Source organism: Rhamphochromis sp. 'chilingali' (genome assembly GCF_963969265.1).
Source record: "Rhamphochromis sp. 'chilingali' genome assembly, chromosome: 14".
Taxonomy (NCBI): domain Eukaryota; kingdom Metazoa; phylum Chordata; class Actinopteri; order Cichliformes; family Cichlidae; genus Rhamphochromis; species Rhamphochromis sp. 'chilingali'.
The window spans coordinates 14,492,506-14,507,843 of record NC_137941.1 but is presented as its reverse complement, the minus strand read 5'-3'; the positions used below and the strand labels follow the sequence as shown (position 1 = coordinate 14,507,843).

At 40.5% G+C, this 15,338-nt stretch overlaps 1 protein-coding gene across 1 annotated transcript; it reads right to left on the bottom strand.

Moving 5' to 3' along the window:
• Positions 1–17: 17 nt before the first annotated feature.
• pfkla (phosphofructokinase, liver a) lies at positions 18–13,256 on the bottom strand. The gene is made up of 22 exons (XM_080903035.1): positions 12,871–13,256; positions 12,210–12,283; positions 10,855–10,932; positions 9,214–9,403; positions 8,910–9,075; positions 8,323–8,367; positions 8,110–8,218; positions 7,552–7,650; positions 7,280–7,372; positions 6,026–6,151; positions 5,862–5,926; positions 5,723–5,786; positions 5,472–5,618; positions 5,281–5,351; positions 5,066–5,153; positions 4,824–4,976; positions 4,107–4,271; positions 3,964–4,025; positions 2,878–2,989; positions 1,436–1,535; positions 1,237–1,342; positions 18–1,149 (listed from the first exon to the last, which is right to left on the bottom strand). The coding sequence occupies exons 1-22, from the start codon at positions 12,953–12,955 to the stop codon at positions 1,002–1,004; spliced, it is 2,346 nt and encodes a 781-aa protein (XP_080759161.1). The 5' UTR covers positions 12,956–13,256; the 3' UTR covers positions 18–1,001.
• Positions 13,257–15,338: the final 2,082 nt, after the last annotated feature.

The following is a 15,338-nucleotide window of genomic DNA, read 5'->3' as shown; positions in this document are numbered from 1 at the left end:
AGATATAGAGACAATAATACACACGTAAGTTCATATTTCTTTACAGATTTCATTGTTCATGTGAAATAGTTTTTTGTGAAGTTTAGTTTGTTTACAGGTGTGTGTTCATATTTTGTTGTTTGCTGTTCGGTTTAAAAGGCAGAAGCAGTTTTCAGTCGAACAGTATTTAAAAAAACAAACGAAGACACTTAACTGGCCATTTCAGGTCACATTCAGACATTTCATGTGTTAAATAAGATTATATAAGAGTATCTCAATAAACATTTAGTAGCTCTTATTTATAGCTAATAAAATATTAATAAAACTCTGTAATAAAACTGTTAAAAAGATTCCTTTATCATATGATTTCTGGCTCATTCACTCATGATTTTGGAGAGAAAGCATTTATAACACCTTGCATACAGTCTTGTTTCATGGCACAGTCATTAGTTAATCTATAAAATGTTTTGTTCAGTGGCACTTATGACTGTCTGTTGAGCAGTGGTTTAAATATACAAAGCCTCCCTTGGATTTTGGCACAATAAGAAAACATTTGTGCTGAATTCCTTGTCAAATAAATACTGGTACACAGGTGAGATCAGTGCTGGCATTTAGAAAGTATATTCATGGTCATTCAAGTTTAAGAGATGGGCATGGAGTAAAGGTCCCGCCACCTATTGTGCCCATACAGTATGCCCCCTAAGCACAAACAAAAAAGTCTGGGCACAAATTGGATCATGACCAGAACTTCTCTGAGCAAATAAAAGCAACTTTAGTGCATGAAGGAGCACACAAAACCTCTGAATCCATCAGGTTAACCGATATATCAGAGGGCAGAGCAAGGGAGTTCTGCATTTTGATGGAAAGCATTGAAATATCTTTACGTGAAAACAAGAAGTCAGGCAGTCAAATTGAAAGCCCAAGCTTGTGAAGAAAGGTTACATACGATATGTGATGATGAGAATTAAAAATGATGGATAAAAGCTAAAAGGTGCAAAGCATGCTGCCATTTTACAGAGAGCTTAGAATCCACTGTCAATGCTGATGGAGCGTTGAGTCACATGTTCAATCTCTCCTGGGACATATTCATTGAAGCTGGTTTGGTACTTGGCCAACATCTTTAGCATGGGCCGCAGTTTTAACCACCACTCTACCTTGGGCATCCGGTGCCTTGGAGATTAAAAGGATAATAATTAATAAACAAGACAATGTGTTTTCCAAAAGCAGCATATTTTAGATCTTTTTTGTATTTCTTACTCAAAATCGGTTATTTCCTTCAGTTCAGTGACAGGGGTGAATGAGACAACCTTCCTGTTAAGGCCGATGACACATGCTGTTTCTGGTGAGTTGGCAAACACTCGGCCTGGTGGAAAAAAATTCAGTCAATACACCTGATGTTTGACTCAGGATTGCTTCATGTTCTATCAATGCCATCCACGACTTGCAGTAAACCTACCTTGTCGGTAGTTTTCAGTCAGTTTCTCTGAAAGCCACTCGATAGCTTTCACGCCCAGCTTCGTGCCAAAATTTCTATCAAAGGGAGAAGGTGCCCCGCCCTACAGCCCAAACCGAGAACAAAATTATCACATCAAAATGCCAATTGCAGTTGAGGTCAGACATTTAAATATACTCATCACAGGCATGAATGTCATGTTGATTTGGGGCTTTTAATGATCTCTTTCAACTGTTGTTTTTCCAGGAATGACGAATTGTGTGCACACGTTTGAATTTATTTTTGGATTTTCTCTCCACACAAGGTCAAAACTGTACACACAGGTTCAAATATATATGTGCAAAAGGTTCTAAAATGGCTTTTAGCTTGGCAAGGTCAAGGACTATTAGCATCTCGTCAATGATCATGATTGACTACAGTGGTAGTTTCTCTGCTAGAATAAAAAGGTTTTTGTTTGACAGCAGTCATTGGATTGACCATTACTCAGCACAATGGGAAGGTCCAAAGAACTTAGTGACGATCTAAGAAGTATTGTCACTTGGAGCCATTTCTGACCAACCACAGATTCCAAGATCGTCAGTTCAAGCTATATGGTCTGGAAGAAGATCCAAACTGTCAACCTCAGATGAGAGGAAATTGGTTAGGATTTGCAGGAACCACCAAGGCTCAAGCCTGCTATGAAGTGGAAACTGCTGGAACACCAGCATCATTGTCTACAGTGATTCAAATGTTACAACACTATGAACTATAAGGATATGGGCCAAGAAAGAAGCCCTTTCTCCAAAATTGACACCTTCAGACTTGACATGGACAAGTCAAAAGCCTTCTGGATAAAAGACTTATGGTCAGATGAGACAAAGATTGACCTTTTAGGCCACAATGAAAAGGTAAATTTGGAGGAGTAAAAGTCAGACTTTTGAACCTAAGAACACTAACAGCATCATGCTTTGGGGCTGTTTTGCTGACAGTGGTACTGGTACATTGCAAAAAGTGAATGGAGTAATAAAGGACGAGGACTACCTCCAAATTCTTCAACTTAATCTCAGTTCAACAGCTAAATAGTTGAAATTTGGAGACAAACATGAGGACAGCATAAACCAGAAATAAAATGATAATATTCAAGGATGTTTTCATCAGCTTTTTTAACTGCAGTTGGGTGTTAATTTAAAGCGTAGTAAAGTTGATTTAGCAAGACATTGAAACTCATTCAACCTTAAGACATTCCCGAGACCACTGTCTAGCATGTTGATTTAAAAACAATCTAAAAATAATTCAAACACATGCACCTAATTGTTGTTTTTGTTTTTTTAAGTTGTTAAAGATGCTGTACAATCAATAAAAACAGAACAGCTCAAAGAAATCATTAAAAGCACAAAACAATCATTCCCATGACGAGTCTATGTAAGCTTTTGACTACAACTCAAAGTTGGAAAACTGATCCATACCTGCTGGAGGTGTCCCAACACGTTGACTCTGCAGTCAAAGATGTTCTTCCCTTCTGATGAATACAGCTTATGGATGAAATCTGTAGTGTAGTTTTCATGGCATTTTTCATTCCTGTCATGACAGAGAACATGATCAACAAAGGAGTGCCACAGTGTTATTGGATGCAGGCTCAGCTAGACAATTATAAAAACTGATGTGGCACTTATACAATAATTATCCATAATTTTCTGCTGCTTATCCGGTATCTGGTTGCATGGGCAGGAAACTAATTTCCACAATTTGAATCTATCTATAAATACATCAATTCAACAATTTATGTGCTTCACATGGAACATAGAGTGAAATAATGAAGTCAAAATACATAATACATCTTCTATTCTATGAGTAAATAGCTGCAAACTAAAACTTAGCTGTACTGTTCTACCTGAAGACAGTCCTGTGAGCGCTGCCTAACATGTCAATTTTAAATCTCCCATTGTTCATTTGGGCTCAGATTGGGTGACTGTCAAATCGGGTTGATCTGATATCCTCGTGTTGGTGTTGTTCCCAGATCATCATACTAAATGTTGTTCCAGGATCAACATTGCAAGTGACCAATCAGAATGTTGTGACGTCATACCTTTGAGACTTCGGGAAAAACCGGCGTAAAACAAAAAACTGTACTTAAGCTGCGTGAAACCGCCTCTGTCCGCCGATCAACGGACCCTGACCCTAACCCTAACCCTAACCCTAACCGTAACCCTTTAATAAACAGTAAGCAGAATTGATATTGTCCTTGCAACATTGGAATTTCATAAATGCACGAATGGCTTGGCGCGCAAAGGAATAACGTCACAACAATGTGATTGGTCACTTGCAATGTTGAACCTGGAACAACATTTTCATGATGGTCTGGGAACAACACCAACACGAGGATATCAGATCATCCGTCAAATCGCTGCATGAGTTCCTCAATTTTTAGACTTATCAAACTATTCAGTGACCTCTTGTGCCCTCACTGTAGGAAAAAGGATACATGCAATACAGCTTTTTCCTTTAATTTGTCACTTGTTTAAATTTAGTTCACTCTATAAAATGTTACGTACCTCAGGATTAGACCTCGTTGGACATCTTTCTTCATCTTTTCAGATAAGTGCTCCACATTTGTCTGCAAACAGTTCACATTATTAGAGGAAACAGTGCTGTGAACATCACAAAAATGACTTTAGACAATATCTTTTTCTTCTACCTTAAGGTCAAGGATGTTAAAGGGATCTTCAAAAATGTAGGCTGCATCAGCACCCACTGCTATGCCAGTAGCGGATGCCAGATATCCACAGTACCCACCCATGGTCTCCACCACAAACACTCGTCTCTTGGTCCCACTGGCAGACTGCTTGATCTTGTCACAACTCTGCAGAAGAATTTGATTCTTTGGTTGTAATATGATATTTTAAGATATTTTCCGTTTGACACCATTCTCTTGAAACTCTAGAGACTGTTTTGTTGGGAAATCCAATTACATCAGCTGCTTCTGAAATACTCAGCCTGTCTGGCACCATCAACCATGCCAACCATGCTCTTTTCCCCCCATCCTCATGTCTACATGCCTGTTGAATTGCTGCCATGTAATTGGCAGATAAGATATTTGCATTAATGAACCAGTGAGCAGGAGTACCTAGCAATGTAACCTGTGAGTGTCCGCTATTAATATAGGTTTAGAGTGATAAACTGTACCGCACCGTTTCATTTTCCATGTCTTCAAAGCTGGAAGATAACATCTCAAACACTAAATGTTTCTATTTGGTTTATATGCAAAATTATAATAAAAATGAACAAAAATTAAATAAACTCAAGTCTTTTAAACAGCTTAAAGGTCAAAGCAGTTGTGATTTCAAACTTAACACTGCAAAGAACAACATTTGTACAGAAAGCCATACAAAAATATATTTCTGCTGAGCCCTACCTCCATTGCACAATTGACAGCAGTGTCTGTACCCACACTGAAGAAAGTTCCCGGGACGTTGTTGCTAATGGTAGCAGGGATAACGACCATGGGGATGCAGAGCTCATCGTAGTGAGTCCGGGCCTCGTAGAGCTCAAGCACACCTTGGTACCCCTTTGAAAGTCAAAGGCATACAGGTCAATATTAACACGGTAACTTATGGCTCGAATAATTTAGATTTGACACTTTTGTGCTTGTTATACCTCAAACCCTCCTATTACAAGCAGAGCTGAGATTTCGAACTTGGTGATGGTTTCCACAATCTTCTCCAGGTGAGAGTTGGGAAGAGTCCTTAAGAAGGAAATTAAACAAAACTTGTCATCAGCGTATGGCAAAATCTCGTAACACCTAAGCCACTGCTGCGTTAGGTTAAGCCTTTAAGATCAGGTAAAGTGATTCATATCAGTGAAACACTCACCGTTTTGTCCCCAGCAGTGAGCTTCCTTGGCCCGTCCATCCAGCCACACTGTGCCATTCCATCTCAAACACCTGCAGACAGACAGGTTGAAGAACACTTTCCTTTCAGTCTCACACAGGTTACTGTGGAACTGCTAAAATCTCCTTCAGTGTTAAAAAACAAACAAACAAAACAAAAAATTACAGCCTCACCGCTCCATCGGCAAGTCCCAGAAAGCCGTCATTGACCCCGTAGACTTTGTGTCCATGAGAGAGCCCTGACCTCACCGCCGACCTCACTGCAGAATTCATTCCTGCCGCCGGAGCTCCCACGTTCAGAATAGCAAAAGAGAAGTTGCTCTGAGGAAGCATAAGTCAGACATAAAAGAGAACACCAAGATTAAATCCTGGGATCATTTCACATCATTTATGGCTTAAACTGTCTACAAGTCCTCCAGACCTACCTTAGACTGAGGAGGCTTGTGGAAAGCGAGACTCTTGTAGATGTTCCAGTTGCTCTCAAAACTCCTAAAAGTACATCGTTAGTTTAGTTTTTTTAATTTGCAATAAAAACAATAAGGTGACATAAATCAAAACTCTCACCCTCCACGCAGTTTAATGGCTTCATCAAACCTCTTCTCATTCATGGCCGTCTGCACCAACTTAGTCTGCAAAGGGTGGTGCAGTAAAACCAGAGCTCAGCATCTCACTTCTGACCTGTTCTGTTCATTACAAATAAATTACACGAGGACAGGAGAGAGACTCACCATCTCCACACACTCCACCAGAGGGAGGCGGACTGCTTGGTTGCCCGACAGGCCGATGACACAGGCGGGGGTTTCAGGAGAAGCCTCCAAGAGGGCGACGACCGCTTCCACACCCAATATGCTGCTCTGGAAACACGTGTTTGGATATATGTGCAATTAAGACAGCACTGACATTGAATACTGGGAATTAACCTCATACTAATTTGAATTTTTTTTTTTTTTTTAAATCTACTCAGGCAGCCTTTGTTAGTATGCATCAATAGATTATTTTATTATCGGTATCAGGTCATCTTGTTGTGTATTATGCCACATACAGAAACTCATCCTGTGCTAGTTTTCTTCGTGTAATCAGTTTGTGTTAAGTCTGATTGTGGCCACTTGTTAGTAGTGCAGGTTCATTGTGTTAAATAGTGTTTAATAGGGCTGTTCGATATAACGATATATCGGATGACGATATAAAAACGTCTATCATTTCATTTTTCGCTATCGTTTCTTTCGTGGTGTCACAAAATAAACTGTTTACGGCAATATTTTTTCATCATTTTGATGGTCACTGCAGTGGCTATATTAATTTCTTAAAGTTCTCTATTTCTCTTATATTTAATATAACCACACTATGGACAAGCGCCTGTTTTTATGGGTTATGGTTAGCAACAACGACGGTAACACCATCGCGTGTCCGCTTGTTTATGTTCCACATAAACCTTTCACAATAAAGCTCAAGATCCTGTTGACTTTTCAAAATAAACTGAATCACGTGAAAGAGCAGATTATTTACGGATGAGAAGTAAAAAAGAGCCGCCAGGTGCTAAAAAATAGACCTTAGACTCAAACGTTAGAACAGGCTTTTCCCCGCAGCACCCTGTGTAATAAATACTCACAAAACAACTTATGTCTAAAAATGTATAGTTTCATGCATCGGTTAAAACACTCGACTCCAGCTACATGACGCGCAGCTGGAAACACTTCACGCAAGTCGAGCTGCCCGAGATTCACAGAATTTACAGAAAATGTTACATTTTTGCGATTTATATCGTTATCGACGATAGAATTCTTATATAAGGATAAGAGATTTTGGTCATATCACACAGTCCTAGTGTTTAATTATCATTTTAATGGTCAGCCAAAAGGAACAATCAGGAATATTGACAGAATAGCTTTGAGACGCAGTTATTTTTGTTAATGTCCCTGAATTTATTACTTCAACAATATTTACAAGTTTTATATGAATATGAAATCTGTTGTTCAGCTTACCAGCATTCTGTCAAACGCTGAGGGAATTCCTCCTCGCTGAACGTGGCCAAGTACTGTCACTCTGGTGTCATAACCCAGTCTCTCCTGCACCAGCTTAAAAACAAACACATGGAAGAATTTCAGTGTTTTATGCATTTGAAAAAGCTCTCAGCAACAGCTGTCGCCAAGAAAAACTACAGCCGACCTTTGCAGGAGTGAAATAAACAATCTATAAATCAGTATCTGATATATTCAGATTGTAGTGCTGCATTAATGTGCGTTGTCTGACTTACATCTTTTATATAATTTGAGGAGATGGGCTTGCCATTTATGTCAATGGCTCCTTCTGCGACGATTATGATGTTCAGTCTCGACCCCCCGCTTGTGCGGCTCTAGAAGGAAACGGGTAAAACATGTTATTGTGTCATTAAGCACAAACCTGTGTCCAAGTTCTTTAAAGTCAGAACAACTACAGTCAAAGGAGGACTGTTATTTCCATCTGGAGTAATTTATCTGGTGAAACGGCTCTGTTTGGGAACTTTTAAAAAATGAAAACCATAAATCAGGGAGAGCTTCCTGTACTACTCTATGTACACAAAAAAAGCTGGAGGTGGCAACAGGACAGGCAAGACCCTCATTGGACAGAGCCGACTTGGTTTGCACAGTGCCTTGCAGATGCACAGATGCTTGTATGACATTAGCAAACTGTCCTGCTTTCATGGCATGCCTAAACTGACACTATGCCCAATTCGTCTACTTCGACACAGGCCAAACCTGTCATGTGGATACACACAGTGAATGTAAATCAGTATATGCATGGGGCTAACATACAGTCTGGACTTGTGTCTTACCCCCTTTAGACGGGCACACATATTGTCCTCCCAGCCCTCCTGATGTGGAGCCTCTGGAATAAAAACCCAGTCTGCCCCTGATGCCAGAGCTGACACTAAAGCCAAATACCTAAAGTTGTAACAAAGAATAAAAGGACAGTTAATGCATAACAAGAGCTGCATGCAGCTGCAGTGCATATGGGATAGCAAAATGGGTTAAAGTGCAACTCTCACCCGCAGTGCCGTCCCATCACTTCCAAAACAAATGCACGCTGGTGGCTGTAGGAAGTACAAAACAGTTACAGTGAGACTCTTTTCCACAAAGTATGTCAGCAAACACACAAAGAACATGCTGGTGTCTGAGAAGGCAAGTCTGGGCAAGATGGAAGTCATGCCAAAAGCCTTGAATGGTGCAAAAGACCACATTCCATTAAGAGTTAATCATTCACTGTTCAGGTATATTCAGATAACTCTGATAGGGCTGAGATTAAGTAATGCTAAATCATCAGCATTACTCCATGTCTGTTCAAGTAACTGAATACAACTACTAAAAAAACCCCAACACACACATGAAAAGCTGGAACCACAAAATGTTTGGCATTACTTAATCGCCGACTAATCTTTTCTTGATCTACGTGCAGTATGTTTACTAGCATAAATCTGCTCCTTTGAAGTAGCACTGCAGCACATGTGGTGTGCTCGACACATCTTCCTTTCTGTAACTCATTTACTAATTACTCACTTATCCAGTGACCTTGTGCATGCTTCTTTTATGAAACACCAGGCGCTTCAGTGCTGTTCCAAATTACCCAGCGGCTCACCTCTGTGCAGTGGTCATTATGGCGTCAATTATCTCCATGATGCGGTGCAGCGCAGAGTCGGCACCGATGGTCATGTCGGTGCCGCAGAAGTCGTTGTCTATGGAGCCGACGAGGCCCACGATGTTCAAGTTATAATGCTGCTTAGCCATAGTGTCTGTGATCCTTCCTTAAGTAACACACACACACACAAGTGTTGAAATTAAATAAACTCCAAACACGTTTCTGAGACTTCAACAAAAAATGACTCCACTTCTTGTTTCTGATATGCACTCTGAGTAGTTTGATCTTCTTGAGCAACACTCACCTTTCTTTACGAGTTCATCGAGTAGATCGCTCCACTCATTGCGGAAGATGTTGGCTCCGGTAAGGCTGCCGTCGCCGCCACACACGCACAGGTTGGTGATGCCTTTCTTTACCAGGTTGAAGGCAGCGGAAACTCTGCCCTCACGCGTCATGAAGGCCTTGCAGCGGGCACTGCCTATCACGGTCCCACCCTGCAGCAGAGATGTAAAACTAGTCAAAAACCAAACTAAGGCAGACAGAATATTTTAATCAGGCATTTTGTAGATCAGTGAGATTCATAAAGCAATGGTTCGCATTTTTGGTGGATACAAAATTCAAACAGCTAGTTGTGAAATAATTTGATTTTTCTCCAATTGTTTTGGTTTTGACCTCTCAAAATGCATAAACATAAACCTGGGGAGGAGGACTCACGCAACAATAGAAGGGTGGGAACCACAGGTACACACAGATTAGACTTACCTGCAAACGGGATACTCTGGCAGATAATCTGGTGGTAAGCTACAATTACTACCTCACACTGAAAGACTCTGCTAACCAGGCAAGCTGCAGTTTGCATCCATGTCTGTTGGGACTCATAACATAAATGTAGTGAGATGTTTTGAAGGAATTTAATAAAAGTTATTCAGCATATTTATGTTTGGCCAATAAAAATTGCATCAGAGAGCAAACAACGCTTCAGATCTGGATGTGACAACTTCTAAAACATGGATGCTTCATCAGCACTTTCAACCCAGCAGCACAGGAGATCTACTATACTGGGCTCGAACACATTTTATCTACAGCCACTACAGTTTCAAGGTGGGCACCCAACCAAAACACAGTTCACGTATGTGAAATATGGTCACATATTTGGCACTGGATAAAGGCTGTAAAAATAAGGGAACCTTTGGCTATTTGGATAATAAATGTCAACACTTTATCCTTTTGTTTTAAGATATTTGTATTAATTTGTCATAATAAATGTCTGAATTATGGCAACAAATGTCCCGGTGACCTTTGATCACCAAATTCCAATCCGTTCATCCTTGAATCCAAATTATTATTTGTGCCAATCTTGAAAAAAATTAATCAGATGCTTAGACTGTTCCTCCCCTATGCAAGGCCACCTGGGTTGGCTGGAAGACTGTTTACTTAGCCTGGCACTCTGAATAGTGCAGCCTGCGTCTGATTAGGCTAAAAGCGCATGCAGCAAAGCTCCTTACCAGGTTACAACCAGTAATAGGAAGAGAAGAGACGAGAAGACATGGATGAAATAATAACAATAAAACTATAAAAAAAAGAGAGAAATAGAGAAAATTTTAAGCTCAGAAAAACAACAACAAAAATTCAAATTCTTTTCAGACATAAGCCACATGAATTTTTAAGGAGATCCTTAAGGGTCTTAGAGAGAGCAAAAATAGGAAACTGACAATTAATTCCTAAATTAGGTCCTCCATAAATTTAACGAGTAAAATCCATGATGGCTGAATTTAATTAGCTGCTTAAGTGTCCATGTCCTGTATGGTGGCTCAGTGTCACACTGCCCATGCTTGATATGAAAATGTCCACTCCTGAAGTGTTTTGTAGCAAAATAACTTTTACTCTGTGCTGAATATCGTCTCTTATAACAGCTACCTTTAACCACAGTAATAGTTTAACCTACCAGCTGAATAATGTCGGTCACACTGTGCCAGTGGGCCAGTTTGATGTTGTCTTCCCCATCCACCAAGCCCTGGTAACCCTGAGGAAAAGAAATTATTATGGAGGGCAGTCAAGCAATAATGAAAAAAGAACAATCTCAGAGTGTTTATAAGCTGTATTTATATGTAAAAGATGGCCAGAGTCAAAATAACACAGCGTACTACAAGTACTTTCAACTCCTCTCTTATCTACAGGGGTTTGCCACACAGATTTTAGATGCCCTTCATTAAGTGCCACTGCACAGCATGTTTACTCATTCTCCTCCTGCTCCATATCTTTAGACAGTGTCCCACATTTTGACTGATTTTGCAAGACACACAGTTTTCAAAAGTCTGGCTTTATACCCACGGCATATAAATGATTAAAATCAAATAAAGGTTAGCCTGTCTAGCCCGTCAGTAAAAGTTACAAGTTACCAAAAAGTCACTAGCATTGCAGAGTTTGGTGAATACGGTAGAAAAACACCACAAAGAAAATAAAAAGCCAATATATACTCAAAATTGTCTCCTTATTGCAAGTTATTTTTTTGCACTGTATTTTATGTGACATAAATCACTAAACATTGCTCAAATAGTCTGATATGGCTCATAAAAAGTATTCCAATCTACAAATGAAGACTGTTACCAGACAGAACAGCAGCTGAAATAACAGTAAAATAAGAATATAGGAGCATGTAAAAACTATCACATGACACCATACGAACAAACTCTAACTTGCTTTTATTCCTTTTGTATTTATTTACCAAGAGAGTTTGAAAAGTTGCATTCAAACACATTTCCACTTTGTCCAGTCTGGTCACCCAGTTTTCATGTATGGAGCCTCACACTACTTTTGCATTTGGTACTAGATTGGATAAGCCGGGGCTGATGGTCTTTTTTTCTGGGACAACTGCCTATTGAGTTGCCAGGCAACAGGAAAACTGCCCTACTCAGTTCTTTATTGTTCAATAAATTAGTATTCTACTTTTGTCTACCAAAAAACCCCCAACTAAAAACAAAATGTACTCACAATAAGAAGCAATAAACTGACAATTTACTTAACTACAGCGGGTTTTTCTACCTGAGAAACCGCATACATTAGCCACGCCCTAAATAATAATGCTGAATCAAGGTAAAACAAATACAGCATTCATGTTTTGAAAGTGACTGTAAAGTGATGGGTAAAACTTCTTTAGGAGTTATTTTATAGGAGTATTCGTCTGACGAGTCGCCCCCTGCTGGCCATTACAAAGAACATTTCATCTGTCCCACTTGAGGACTCTATCTTTATTGTCCCATTTTTTTAATGCAAAGAGGCTTACATACAAAGCTTGTTTACCTCATGAATGAGATAGACCTTGGCCCCCACATAAATGCCCATCCTGGTCACAGCTCGGATGGCAGCATTCATCCCTAAATCAAGGATAAAAAGTGTTAGATCTTCCTCTTCTTGGGTCTTTGCACACAGGCTGTTGCATCACAGCTCTGCATGGGGTAATCAAAGGGTAAGTTGGGTATGACTTCATTATCTGTTATCTTCTCTGACCGCAGCAATAGACAATGGGAGGCTTTGATTAGTCAGAAACAGATACACTGTGTGAGTTCAAAGGGGAGGCAGAAGGGTCTAGCCTTTTAGAAGCACTAACATTGAAGTGTTTTACACCCCTGAAAATGCTTATAAATGGTACTGTGAAGGCATAAAGCATGGGCATACAACCACATCTTAAAGTACTGCTATTATTCCACAATAGTGCATTATGTTGGATTGTCTTAGAATTACTGATGTACGAATGCAAACATCAGATTATTGCTGCAGCAAGTAAAGTAAACAAGTATTACTATAAACTCGTAGTTACTGTGTGACCTTTGATCCCTACTCATCCAGCTGCTATTCCGAGCTGACTACCAGCTGCTGTCACCTCAGCCCTCGACCTAGCCACATTTTCCCACCACACAAACACGGGTTTACATCCACACATATTGTCGAGTTGTGAGGTCACCTTGTGCATCTCCACCGCTGGTCAGCACTGCCATGGCCCGACCAGCGCACGTCATCTTCAGCTTCTCTAAGTCCATCAAAGACATTTTTTAATCTCTTCTCCTCGCAGCTACAAAAAAAAGAGAGAATTTGAAAAAATAAAACCCGTCGGCTGGGAGAGTAAAATTAGCTCTTAGTGTCTTGATCCTAGGGAATCTAGCTGCCTCTTCCTCGTTTGCAAGTTTCTCCTCAGCAGATCGTAACTTCCAGCGGTGACACCCACAGTATACAGCTGAGGGGGGATGTTTGCTCTTTTCACCCGCTCCGCCCGGAGCTGCGGTTTTCTCCACTCGCTCGTCTTCGAGAATCTCCGCCTTCTCTCTGAGCCCCGAGGCTTGTAACCGAAGGAAGTGCAACCAGCACGTACACCATGGGCAGGTATTCATACCGGAAGAAGGCGCAATCAGTGGAATAATACAGCAGCAGAACAGAGCATGTAAAACCTCAGGTCTGAATAGGGTTGCCAACCGTCCCTTAAAATACGGAATCGTCCCGTATTTCGAAACAAAAGTACACGTCCCGTATTGAGCTAATAAGGGACGCACTTTGTCCCGTAATACAGTGAGAATCAAAAGTAGTCTATAAATGTTTATGGAATTAACACTTTGTTTGAAAACATAATTCCCAGCCCCTCTCCTGCTTTGTGACCAATGAGCTGACAGCACACTTATGACAATTCGAGTATGACAATTCAGATTACCGCTCATCTCATCTCGTCGAGGAAAGGTCGCTTGCGGAGAAAATACCGGAAGACAACAGATGACCACAACAAGAAGCATGGCCAACAGGGGAACAAACGCCGACTCTGCGGTGCAAGTCTCGGATGACAGTACACCTAAAGCTGGGCAAACACTGTGCGATTTTTTCAGTCACGTTATTCAGCTCCTGCTCAAACTGCACGATTGACTCGCAGGGGTTAGAAGTTGGTAGGTCACGATGCAGGTCTCACACTATACCGCCCGATGCTCTGATGCGACCTGAGTGCTCACACTGTGCCTCCATAACATGAAGGTTATAACAGAAAATCTGTCGCTCGCTCTCTCTGTCTTTCACTCACACAGACACACCACCACCATCAACTTTGCTAAATTGCTAATGAAAAACATTGATCAGGCAGCTGTGATTGAGCAGCAGTGTAAATCCAACTATTTTCACGGTTGTTGTGGTCGTGATAATTTTGTGATGCCACATCGAAAAGGCTCGGATGAGCTTTCCAAAGTTCTACAAGTTGTGCCTCCATCGCTTGTGTCCAGATCACACGCTGCACAGCCGTGCTGCGCCGTCTTTTTCACCAACGTTTACGTTTGCGCGCGAGCAGTGTGAGCGCCTGTGGTGACACCCTCACGAGCGATTGATGATCGGGAGCTGGTCGTGAGGTGTTAATCACTTCTCTTTACCCCACGTATACTACACGATGCACGATGAAGGCCAAAATCGGTCCGATCACTCAAAAATCGGCTCAAAATGGGCCAAAAATCGCACAGTGTAAGCCCAGCATTAGAGCAGCAATGTTTGTTCCCCTCAGAGAAAGGGAAGAATGGGAAAAGGAAAACACCTGGCTGGAAAAAGTTAATATGGGCATGTGCAGTGAATATCAGCGCTATGTGGCCAGAAGTGTGATAATATAATTTATTTTGTGTAATAAACAACTGCAAGGATAGATGATTACAACAAATTGATGACTAATACATAAAAGTAATACATAGATGAATAATGATGATGAGTTATGATGCGTAATCATGGGAACAAGCGGGTTTACAAACAGGAGCAGCTGATTAGCATTAGAAAAGCTGAAATAATACCTCAACTGAAGCCAATTGTACTAAATGCACTAAATGTGCACTGTTACAAGAATATTTTTCTTTCTATTGTTTTCTATTATTTTAAGTTAAGCAGGACAGAGTTCTTTTAAAGAAAGATTTACTTATATTCTCAAAAGTTAAGCATGACAAGCTTCTGTTTAAGAAAGAGACCTGTTTTACTGTGTTAATGTTGTCATTTTGAGCTAAAAATAAATGGCTAAATGATCATTTGTTTCACATGTGTTCATATCACAAAGAATAGAATATGCATCTACTTAAATCAACTTCAAGTCAAATGGTTAAAAAAAGAATTTCACACACAAAAAAAGAGCTAGAAAATTCACCACACTGGGAAGGGTGAAGACAACTGGGTCGCCCGGCCCTGGCCACGAGGTGTCCCTTATTTATTTTTCAGGGAGTTGGCAACCCTAGGTCTGAAGATGTTAATGAAGTAACTTTGAGAGCCTGCCTATCAACAGGAAGGAGAAGAGCTGGTTTAAAAGCCAACTCAGTAATATTTTATAGTAAAAAATAAAAGTATACAAACTTCTGGGTATAATAAAGTATACAGTGTAGCCTCCACAGGACTACAGTAACGTGCAAATGTCTCGAGCATCCTCTCATTCGT

Excerpts from the sequence above, each read along its gene's own strand:
- pfkla (XM_080903035.1), bottom strand. The coding sequence starts at position 12,955 with ATGTCTTTGATGGACTTAGAGAAGCTGAAGATGACGTGCGCTGGTCGG. Across the intron at positions 10,933-12,209 it reads AGGTCTATCTCATTCATGAG|GGTTACCAGGGCTTGGTGGA; the intron begins GTAAACAAGCTT and ends TCTTTTCCTCAG. Across the intron at positions 5,352-5,471 it reads TGGGACTTGCCGATGGAGCG|GTGTTTGAGATGGAATGGCA; the intron begins GTGAGGCTGTAA and ends GTCTGTCTGCAG.